The sequence below is a fragment of the Eimeria acervulina genome, genomic scaffold (assembly GCF_000499425.1).
Source record: "Eimeria acervulina Houghton genomic scaffold, Eah_scaff180, whole genome shotgun sequence".
In the NCBI taxonomy this organism is placed as follows: Eukaryota; Apicomplexa; class Conoidasida; order Eucoccidiorida; family Eimeriidae; genus Eimeria; species Eimeria acervulina.
The window spans coordinates 27,501-38,589 of NW_013548920.1; the positions used below are offsets into that span (position 1 = coordinate 27,501).

The following is an 11,089-nucleotide window of genomic DNA, read 5'->3' on the forward strand; positions in this document are numbered from 1 at the left end:
CTAATTCATTAATATATATCTCTTCTTTAAATTAATTAATTAAATTAAATTAATTAATTAATTAATTAATTAATTAATATCTCCTTTCTGTCTCCTCACCTCTTTTGTAAACATCGCGAGAAAATGTCTGCTGCAGCCTCAAATTTTTTTTCTTTCATTTTCTTCTTCCCCTCCGCAAATAACTCCAAACCTAAATTAAATAAATTAAATAAATAAATAAACAAATAAATAAATTAATTAATTAATTAATTAATTAATTTATTAAGTAATTAAGTAATTAAGTAAATTAATAAATTAATTAAACAGATGAATGAAATAAATGAATAAGGCGATAAACAAATACACAAATAAAAAATGCAGCAATTAAAGTAAATAATAATAAAGAGTAGACAAAAATAAGCAAAACAAATAAAACAAACATTAGTTAAAAAAATAAACAATAAACAAACAAATAAACAAAAACAAACAGACAAATAAAGTAAAACATACAAACAAATGAACAAAAACAAACAAACAGCAAATAAAGCAAACAAATACCCTAAAGAAATAAATAAAGAAATAGATATAAAGACAAACAATACCTCCTAAACCCTAAACCCTAAAAGACTAAAAGACTAAACCCTAAACCCCAAACCCTAATCCCCTGTTTTCCCTTCACAAAGAAAAACAAACACATATCGCAAAAGCATCGACTGCGCTGGCAGAGGCAAACACACGCAGAAAAAGCAGCAAAATAAGCAGCAGCAGCAGCAGCAGCAGCAGCAGCAGAAACAGTAACAGCCCCTGTGCAGATACGGACTTGATAGGTTCTGCAGCTTCGCTTCTTCTTCATCTTCTTCGCTGTTGTCATTATCTTCTTTCCCGCTTCCCTCCTCCTCTTCCTCTTCCTTCTGCTGCTGATGCTGCTCCTGCTGCTGCGGCGGCTTATCCTTCTGCTGCTCCTGCTGCTGCTCCTGCTGCTGCTCCTTCATGGTGGCTGGCGCAGAGGGTTTCGCCTCCTCTTCTGCTGCAGTAGCTGTGTTCGTCATATTGGGGTCAATAGTCAGCTGGGGTGTATAGGCAGCTGGGGTGTATAGGCAGCTGGGGTGTACTGCCAGCTAGGGCGTACCGGCAGCTGGGGTGTATGGTGAGTTAAATTTGGATTAATTGGTGTCTTGATGCATAAAAAGATAAAATATATTTGTTTTTATTGGAGATAATGGAAGAAAAACGAAGAAATGCAGCAAGATATAAACAAACACTCTAAAGAAAATCTGCAGCAACACCAAGGCCGGAGGTGCCTATACACCTCAAAAATGCGTATAATTTTTGTTTTTGTGCAACTGAATTTAATTTTAATGAATTTTAATTTCCTTTTTATTTATTTAATCAAATAAACACAGGCACAAACAAGACAACACACCCATGCATGCAAGCCAGGAATGTTGGTGTGATTTTTGTGTTTGTTGTTCTGTTTAGCAGTAGCAGCAAAACAAAGAAAAGAGTTAAAATTAATTTATTTTTATTATCTTGATGTTTTTTTGTGTCTTCTTTTCCCTTTCTTTTGTCTTAATGCAGCGCATGCAGTGCCTTACAAACACACAATCGAGGGGGGTGGGGTAGAGGGGGTTTATTAGGGTTTAGGGTTTAGGGTTTATATGCTATGGTTAAAAGGCTGCGCTATAGATGTTGAGGCCTAGAGTTTAACCTTTTTGATATTGTAGTCTAAGGCTCAAGCTTCAAATGCTGAGGTTTAGGGTTTAGGGTTTAGAGTTTACTGTTAAGTGCAAGCAGGGCTTATTACCGTTTGGGGTTTAGGGTTTAGGGTTTATAGAATATTCATATAGCATTAGCATATCTGTTTTTATGCTTAGGTGTAGATGCGGTGTTTTATTAATTGCTTTTAAAAGTAAATAATATATACAGCAACGAACTAAGCCTTTCTCTTGCTGCTGCAGCTGCATGAATACGCAAACCCTAAACCCTACTAAAACCTAAACCCTCCTAAACCCTAAACCCTACTAAGCCCTAAACCATACTCAACCCTAAACCGTACCCAACCCCAAGCCGTACTAAACCCTAAACCTAATAAACCCTAAACTAATAAACCCTAAACCCCCAAGGTTGCCGACTAAACCCCTACGAAACCCTGAACCCTAATAAACCCTAAACCCTACTCAATCCTAAACCCTACTAAACCCTAAACCCTACTAAACCCTAAACCCGCAAGGTTAACGAAGCGCTAAAGCGACTGAGGAGGTTCAGTGGAATGCGAAGGCGAAGGGACAGACAATCCCTCGCCGCCAACAAACGACATTGACACCATTGCTTGGCTAGCTGGCTAGCTAGCTAGCTAGCTAGCTAACTGCTAGCTAGCTAGTTAGCGAGCTAGCTAACTAGCCAGCTAACTAGCTAGCTAGCAAGCTAGCTAGCTTGCTTGGTTGCTTGCTAGGTGGCTAGCTAGATTTCTAGCTAGCCTGATTGCAAGCTAGCCAGCTAACTAGCTAGCTAGCTAGCTGGTTCTACAGAGAGTCAGCTAGCCAGCTAGCTGGATAGCTGTCTAGCTAGCTAACTAGCTAGCTAGCGAGTTGCAAACGGCCGTCTACGGGCCTTGCGCTCATTACGCTATCGTACACCGTGGCAAGCTCCGCCCCACCGCACTGGGTGGCTAGCTAGCTAGCTAGCTAGCTAGCCAGCTAGCTAGGCAGCTAGCTGCGTAGATAGCACGAGCTAGCTAGCTCGCTAGCAAGACAGCTAGCTAGCTAGTAGGAAGAGAAAGAGACAAACCTAGCCAATCGCCTGACGTCAAGAAAAACCCCAACAGGCCCCGCAGTATCTGCGACAAGAAAAACCCAACGCCGACGCTGCTGCTGCTGGTCCTGCTGCTGCTGCTGGTCCTGCTGCTGCTGCTGGTCCTGCTGCTGCTGCTGCAGCTGCTGATGGTCCTGCTGCTGCTGCTGGTCCTGCTGCTGCTGCTGCAGCTGCTGCTGCTAATGGTCCTGCTGCTGCTGCTGGTCCTGTTGCTGTTTTTGCTGCTGGCCCTGCTGCTGCTGCTGCTGCTGGTCCTGGTTTCTTGCAGCAGCAGCAGCAGGAGCAGCAGCTGCTGCTGCTGCTGCAGGGCGTGGTGCGTTGGGGGCGAAGGGTTGCGTTGGGGTAGAGGAGCCAGAAGGAAGAAGAGCAGCAAAAGAAGAAAAGATAAAGATATTTAATTAAATGGCGTCTGTACATCACAAGCCCCAGAAGCTGCTGCAGCTGAGGCTTCATTTGCATGCAGCAAACAGCTGTGAGGTGTATAGGCAGCTCAGGCAGGAGACGCACCTCTCTATCTCCTTCCAGCCAACCCTCACCTTCACCCATGCAGCTAGCTACTCTTGTACGGCTAACTAGCCGTAAATATATAGCTAGCTAGCTGCATAGCTAGCTGCATAGCTAGCTAGCCAGCTAGCTCCAAAGTTATGTATCTAGTCGCATAGCTAGCTAGCTGCCTATGCAGCTTGCGAGCTGTACAGCCAGCGTTAGGTGCACAGCTAGCTAGCGGTACAGCTAGGTAGCTGCACAGCTAGCTAGGTAGCTGTATAGTTAGCTAGCTGCACACCTAGCTAGCTAGCTAGGTGCAGCTGATACTACACTCAACGCAGGCTGTCTCTGCCTCGTTGTTTGCCTCCAACCCGATGCCTATCTGCTGCTGTAGGTGCTGCTGCTGCTCCTGTTGCTGCTGTGTCTCTTGCTGCTACTTCGCGTTCTGCTGCTGCTGCTGCTGCTGGTGCCACGCTTCTGGGGCCTCCTTGAGGATCCTCTACAACGGGGGGATGCTGCTGCTGCTGCTGCCGTTGCTGCTGCAGGTGTTGCTGCTGCTGCTTCTGTTGGTGGTGCTGCTGGCGCTTTCGCTGTTTGCGCTGCTGCTGCTGCCCCTGCTTGGCCCTGTGCTGCGGACGCTGCTGCTGCTGCTGCTGCTGCTGTGTCTCCTCCTGTTGCTGCTGCTGATGGGCAGAGCAATGTATGTTTGCCTGGGTCTCTCTTTCAGCTGCTGCTGCTACATGCGGCTGTTCTGCTTCTGCTGTTACTGGTGCTTCCACTGCTGCTGCTGCTGCTGCTGCTGCTGTTGCTGCTGCTGCGGGCCGCTCTTTCTGCAGCACTGCCGCCACCAACATAGGCAATGCCTCTGTGGTTGCTTCTGCTTTACCTTTTGCTGCTGCTGCTGCTACGATTGCTGCTGCTGTTGCTTCTGCTGCTGCTGCTTCTGCTGCTGTTGGTGTGCGCGTTTGCTGCACCAAGGGGAGTTCGTGCTGCTGCTGCGTCGCTGGCGGGCCGCTGCTGCTGTATGCCTCTGATGGTGTTGATAGCCCTTCGCCCTCCTGCTGCTGCTGCTGCTGCTGCTGCTGCTGCGAAAGGGCGTGAACGGGGGTATCTGCACCTGGAGCAGTTGCAGAAGAGAGATTAGACAGAAGGCTGTCTCCTCTGCTGCTGCTCTCTCTCTCTCCGTCTGATATACCGCTAACAGAAGCTAAGTTTGTACGGTTCTCCCAGGGCAGCAGCTGCAGCAGATCCTCAGTAGCAACAGCAACAGCAGCAGCAGCAGCAGCAGGTGTGCCACCAGCAGCAGCAACCGGCAGCGCACTGTCAATGCCTGAGCCCAGGTGCTGCAGCAGCAGCTGCTGCTGCGGTCTCTGCTGCTGCTGCTGTTGCTGCTGCTGCGGAGACCTATTTAGCTGCAGGTCCTGCTGTATCGACATGCGACGTGCTGCTGTTGCTGCTGTTGCTGCTGTTGCAGCGGGAGGGAGGGGCCCCCTGCTGCACGAGATGTTCTGCTGCTGCTGCTGCTGCTGCTTCCTGCTGCAGCAGCTACTCAGAGGCAATGCAGGAGAGGAGACAGAGCGCCCTAAGGTGCTGCTTGCCCCCTGCAGCAGCTTCAGCCGTTCTCTGATTAATCGAACTGTTAGCAGCAGCACAAACACAAACAAACACACAAACAACTATTACCTTGCTGCTGCTGGTGCTGCTGCTGCTACCGGTGCTGCAGCAGCAAATACAGCAGCACAGCAAGAGCAGGACGAAGCAAAAGCAGCAGCAGCAGCAGCAGCAGCAGCAACAGCAGCAACACCAGCAAGAGCATGAACAGCAACAGTCAAGGCAGAGAACCAACGATAGTCAAATCGACAGACACAACGCCAGCAGCAAAAGCTGTAGCAGCAGCAGCAGCAGAGGTGTGCAGGTGAAGAACGAAATGAAGCAAACAAAAGGAGACAGGAGACAGAAAAAAAGAGAGGAGACAAAAACCACACAAAGTAAAAAAAAAGATAAGAGAGACGGCAGCACGACAGCAAAGAGAGAGGCAGCAAAAGAAAAACAGATAGAAGAGACAGCAAAAGAACAAAGACAACAGTAGACAACAGAAAGGAGACAAAAGGAGACAGAATAAAAGAAAAGAGTAAGATAAAGGAGACAGCAGATTAAAGGAGACGAAACAAAAATAAAAGAAATGTCAGATAAAAGAGACAGAATAAAAGAATAAGATAAAGGAGACAGAATAAAAGACAAGAAGAATAAGATAAAGGAGACAGAATAAAGATAAAAATAAGACAAAGGAGACAAAATAAAAATAAAAATATATATATTTTCTTTAAGCGGCTGACTTTGCGATGGAGCTGCGGGGCGGACGCGAATTAAATTGTTGAAGTGTCCACTACCGTCCTGAGAATAAAATAAAAAATAATAAATAAATAAATTAATTAATTAATTAATTAAATTAAATTAAATAAATAAAGCAAAAGAAACAAAGAGAAGGAAAGCAACGGAGAAGCCAGAGAGACAGAGAGACAGATAAGAAGAGAGACAGCAAACAAAGATGGAGAAAAGAATTATAAACATATAAAATTAAAAAGAGACAGAAAGAAAGACAAAAGGAGACAGCTGTAAATATAAACCTACAACAAAGAGAAGTAAAAAGAGATAGAGAGACAGAAGAAAAAACATAAAGAGAGACATAAAAGGAGACAGAAAGACAGAGAGAGAGACAGAGAGAGAGAGAGAGACAAGACCCCCAAGCAAAGCGAATTAAAGAGAGACAGAAGAAAAGACAAAAACATAGAAAGATAAATAGAAGAAAGAAAGAGACAGAAGAGCAGAAGAGACAGGTAGAGGCAGCAGCAGCAGACGAAGATAATTAAAAATAACAGAGACAGACAGAAGAAGAGACAGCTAAGGGAAATACAATCAGGAGGTAAAAAGAGACAGAAAAAAGAAAGACAAAAGGAGACAGCTAAATAAAGAGAGAAAGAAAGAGAAGGAGACAGAGAGACAGAGACAAAGAGAGACAACACCCCCCAACCCAGCGGAGGCAATAAGACGGGCAGCATAAAGAGACAGAAAAAAGATTAGAGATAAGCAAGATAAACTAAACGAGAGACAAAGACAGAAAAACAAAAGACAAAAGGAGACAGCTAAATAGAGACAGAAAAAGGCAGACAGAGACAGAAAAAGGAAGAAAGAGACAGAGACAGAGACAGAGACAGAGACACAGAGACAGAGACAGAGACAGAGACCCCACACCCAGCGGAGACAATAATAAAAGGCATAGAGAGACAGACAGAAGGCGGAGACAGCAGCAGACTTGACTAAGACAAAACTAAAAAAGAATAACACTCACAGCAATTACTGTTTGGCTTCCATCACAAACATATTTCCCGTTGACTATGAATTTTAATTCGTGTCTACCGGGGCATCGAGGGAGAGTTAAGACGAAGCAGCTGCACGTACACCAGAAAACAAACAAAGTAAAACAGAGTATATAACGGCCTCTAATAAGAGCATATTAACAATTAATCAAAAGGGTTTACAGATGCATGCAGGCGTCTGAACAGGGGCTTGTCAGGGTTTAGACAGCGGTTTACAATGTTTAAAGCTGGCTGGCTGGCTATTGAGGGTTTATAAAGGGTTTAAAGTGACGGTTTATAAAGGGTTTAGCGAGGGTTTAAAGAAAGGGTTTATATAGGGTTTATCGAGGGTTTACAGAGGGCTAAAGAAGGGTTTAGAGAGGGTTTAAAGAAAGGGTTTATATAGGGTTTATAGGGCGGGAATAGAAAGGGTTTAGACAGGGTTTGGCGAGAGACTAAAAAGTATTTAGAGAGGGTTTAGAGGGGGAGAGCCGCAGACTCATCTTGCTGATGCACAAACCCTAAACCCTAAACCCTAAACCCTCAACAACCTACTCCCGGATGTGGCAGTATGTCATCAAATGCCTTTTCGTCCATGGAGGCGAAGAAAAGTCCCCCACGACCTGCAAGCAAACCCCAAACCCTAAACCCTAAACCCTAAACCCTAAACCCTAAACTCTCTACCCTAGGCACCAAGCCCTTAACGCCAAAGCCGAAATCCTAACAACAAACCCTAAACCCTAAACCCTGAATTAGTAATAATAAAGACGATCGCAACTAAAATCGGCTAGTAATGGTAACGCCAGAAATAAAAAAGATAAACAACAACAGAAATAAAGAGGTTTGTTTATGAATGAACATTTAAACAAATAATAATATCCGCAGCAACAACATAAAGTAAACATCAAGAGAAATACTAAGGCATTGGGCATATTATTATTCTTTATATTATTAATTTAATATATACAATGCAAGAAACATAATAAGAATACTATCATAATACAGCTTAAAACAACTCCAATAGAAAAACCCTCTTAGTGGTCCACTGGTCAGCAATAACAGCAGCAAGAAGAGAAGAATAATAAAACAGAAAAAGAGAAGAATAAGAAGATAAGTAAGAAAAGAAATATTAATAAAAATCTTATTATTCAATTAAACTACCTCAACAACAACACTGAGTGTACTGCAATTGCAGTCAGTGGTCCACTGGTAGAAAAAAGATAAATAAAAAACAAACTAATAAATAAATTAGTCCTAACAATAAAATAAACATCAACAATAATAAAATATTATTATTATTTAACTATATTACAACAACACTGCCTTTACTCAGCTCCAGTCGATGGTTCACCGTTCATTCATTGATAAAACCATCGATAAAAAAACAAAAAAAGAATAAAAATAAAAAGCAAACAAATAAATTAGCAGTGATAATAGTAATAATAGGAGTAATAATAATGACAATAAGAATAATAACAATAATAAACTAAACATTTAATTAAAATTACCTCTACAACAGCATCAGGTTTATCCTAGATCCAGTTAATGGTCCACTGGTCATTCATTGATAAAAGCATCGATAAAAAGCAAGCAAATAGGACAAACACTGATAATAATGAGATTATAACTATTATTACGCTCATTATTATTATTATTATTATTATTATTAAATTAATTAATTACCTCTACAACAGCATTAGGCTTGTCCCAGGTCCACTTGATGGTCCACTGGTCCCATTCTTCATCCATTACTCTCCTCGTCTTTGCTCCTCTCCATATTCTTTGAATTTCAACAGCAGCAGCAAAGCGCACCCCGAGCAAGCAGCAAACCTGAGAGCAAGCAAAAAGAAAAGGATAAAATAATTATATAAATATATATATTTATAATAAATTAATCAATTTGTATATCATAGATGTTCAGTGCTTCATTGACTGCTTCCACCCTCGCTCTAGAAATAAAGGTGTCTCCTTTCCTTCATTGAAATGTCTCCTTTTATTAAATAATATATCTTCTTCTAATAAAGAATATATCTCTTTCTATTAGTCAATTTGTCTTCTTTTATTAATCAATTTGTCTCCTCTCATTAATTAATTCGTCTCCTATTATTAATCAATTCTATTAACTAGTCTGTCTCCTTTGACTAATTAACTTGTCTCCCTCAATCTGTCTCCTTTTGCTAATTAATTTTATTAATTACTCTGTCTCCTTTGAATAATTATTAATTTGATTAATTAATTAATTTGTCTCCTCCGCCTTACTAGCTTTTCTGTCTGCATATTAATTTGCTGCATTTTGTCTCTCCACGCCTTTTGTATAATTTTTGCTGCTTTTTCTCTTCGGGGCGCTAGTGCTGCTTTTATTTTTCTTCTTTGTAGTTCTTCTCGAGCCTGAAAGCGTCTCCAGCTGCTCTGAATAAGAGTTGCTGCTTGCTGCTGCCGCTGCTGTTGCTCCTGCTGCTGCTGCTGCTGCTGCTGCACACCCCGCCGCCACACCAAAGCAGCAGCAAAACGCAGACGAGCGAAATATCCCCGAATAAAACGCTGGATTGTCGCCTGTGTACATACACCCCAACACCCCACACCGCAACACATACAACATTCAGCAGCAGCAGCAGCAGCAGCAGCAGCAGCAGCAGAAGCAACAGCAGCAGAAGCAACAGCAGCAGCAGTAGCGGTGCCTTTTGTGGGTTTGCACTAAATATCTCAGTGTCTCTTCTCTATCTCTCTTTTCTACTGTCTCCTTTCTTGTCTCATTTTTCCGTCTCCTTTTTGCTGTCTCTCTGTCTCTGTCTCTCTCTGTCTCTGTCTCTGTCTCTGTCTCTGTCTCTCTCTCTCTCTCTCTCTCTCTCTCTCTATATATATATATATATATATATATATATATATATATATATATATGCACTTGGTCTAATCTATCTATCTATCTATCTATCTATCTATCTATATATATATATATATATTTGTCTCCCTTATTAGACCCCCTCTCTTGACTCTATTTTCTGTCTCCTGTGCTCTGTCTCCTTCATATTTTAATCTCTATTCGCATCTTGCTGTCTCCTTTGTCTCCTTCTATTTCTTTTTTATAATTAAACTAATAATTTGTCTCTCTGCTCACTGCTGCAGCATCAGCCAGCATACACTGCAGCAACTGCACCGGGGACAGCGGCAGTCTGCACTCCTCCTCAACCGCTCCGCTGCTGCTGCTGCTGCTGCTGCTGCTACTGCTGCTGCTGTTGTTGTTGCCGTCGTTGCTGCTGTTGTTGTTGTTGCTGCTACCGTTGCTGTCGCCGTTGCTCCTGTTGTTGTTGTTGCTGTTGCTGTTTCTGCTGCTGCTGCTGCTGTTGCTGCTGCTGTTTGTGCTGTTGCCCTTGCCGCTAGAACCGCTGCAGCCGCCGCTCCTGCTGCTGCTGCTGCTGCCTCCGTTCTTGCTGCTGCTGCTGCTGCTGTTGCTGCTGCTGCTGAAGAAGGCTGCAGGCACTGCAGCAGAATGAGGGGAGAATAAGTAAGCAGGAAATAAATTCTTATATGTACACAGAGGAGACGCAGCAGCAGGAGAGAGATAGGGCAGATCTGCTGTTACACCTTTTGCTGCCACTTTGCTGCTGCTTCCACACGAAGCGTTGCTGCTGCTGCTGCTACTGCTGCTGCAGCTGCAGTCGCTCTCCGTCTCCAGCCGCAAGCCATTGTTGTTGTTGCTGCTGCTGCTGCTGCTGCTGCTGCTGCGACGGCGACGCCGGCGCCTGCGGCTGTCTCCTAAGTTTGCTTCGTTCCCAGCAGTAGCAAAGCGCAGCCCCCCAAAGCCATGATCGCTGCAGCAGGAGCTGCTGCTGCAGCTGCTGCTGTCGCTGCAGCAGCAACTCTGCGTGCTGCAGCAGCTGGCACCGCTTGGTGCAGCAGCACCTTTACGAAGCAGCAGATCGCTCGCCCCCGTGGTCGGCTCGAGGCAGCAGCAGCAGCAGCAGCAGCGAGCAGCAGCAGACAGAGCAGAAGAAGCAGCAGATCTCTCTCCCTTTTCATTCGCCTGTCCCTGGCGCAGTAAATCTAGCTGCCTATACACCCCATATGTCCTCCAAGCCCTCATCTCGCAGCTGCAAGAAAACAAAACAGAAAACCTGCTTCTTTATGTATCTACGCTCTAGGGTTTAGGGTTTAGGGTTTAGGGTTTGAGGTCTAGGGCTTACCGAAGGAGCTCCTTCGCGTTGCGCAGGGCTTGCCAGTCGCTCTTCGCCGGCATTTGCAGCTGCAGCTGCAGCAGCAACAGCAACAGCAACAGCAGCAAACATTTGATCAACGGGAGGCTGGATGTAAGAAGTAGTTCTTCTGGCGTTGTATGCTATTATCCCCCAGCCCTAAACCCTAAACCCTAGGCCTCACCAAACCCTAAACCCGAAACCGTACAAACCACTCCCCCAACCCCAATCTCTAAACCCTAAACCCTAAACCCAACACCCCAAACT

At 44.1% G+C, this 11,089-nt stretch overlaps 2 protein-coding genes across 2 annotated transcripts in view; both read right to left on the minus strand.

Annotated features, from left to right (window-relative positions):
• Positions 1-1,028, minus strand: part of EAH_00023510 (TPR domain-containing protein, putative) — a gene marked incomplete at both ends in the record, with an annotated part of 5,000 nt that extends 3,972 nt beyond the window's left edge. Inside the window, 2 exons of the mRNA XM_013393148.1 lie at positions 100-190; positions 800-1,028. Of these exons, the coding sequence (XP_013248602.1) occupies positions 100-190; positions 800-1,028 (320 nt within the window). The remainder of the gene's footprint in view (positions 1-99; positions 191-799) is intronic.
• A 2,580-nt stretch (positions 1,029-3,608) lies between these two features.
• EAH_00023520 (hypothetical protein, conserved) lies at positions 3,609-10,713 on the minus strand (the record flags this gene model as incomplete). Its single annotated transcript, XM_013393149.1, has 7 exons — positions 3,609-4,912; positions 5,613-5,670; positions 6,626-6,725; positions 7,188-7,255; positions 8,316-8,462; positions 8,892-9,185; positions 9,748-10,713. The coding sequence occupies 7 exons, from the start codon at positions 10,711-10,713 to the stop codon at positions 3,609-3,611; spliced, it is 2,937 nt and encodes a 978-aa protein (XP_013248603.1).
• Between the last annotated feature and the right edge of the window lie 376 nt (positions 10,714-11,089).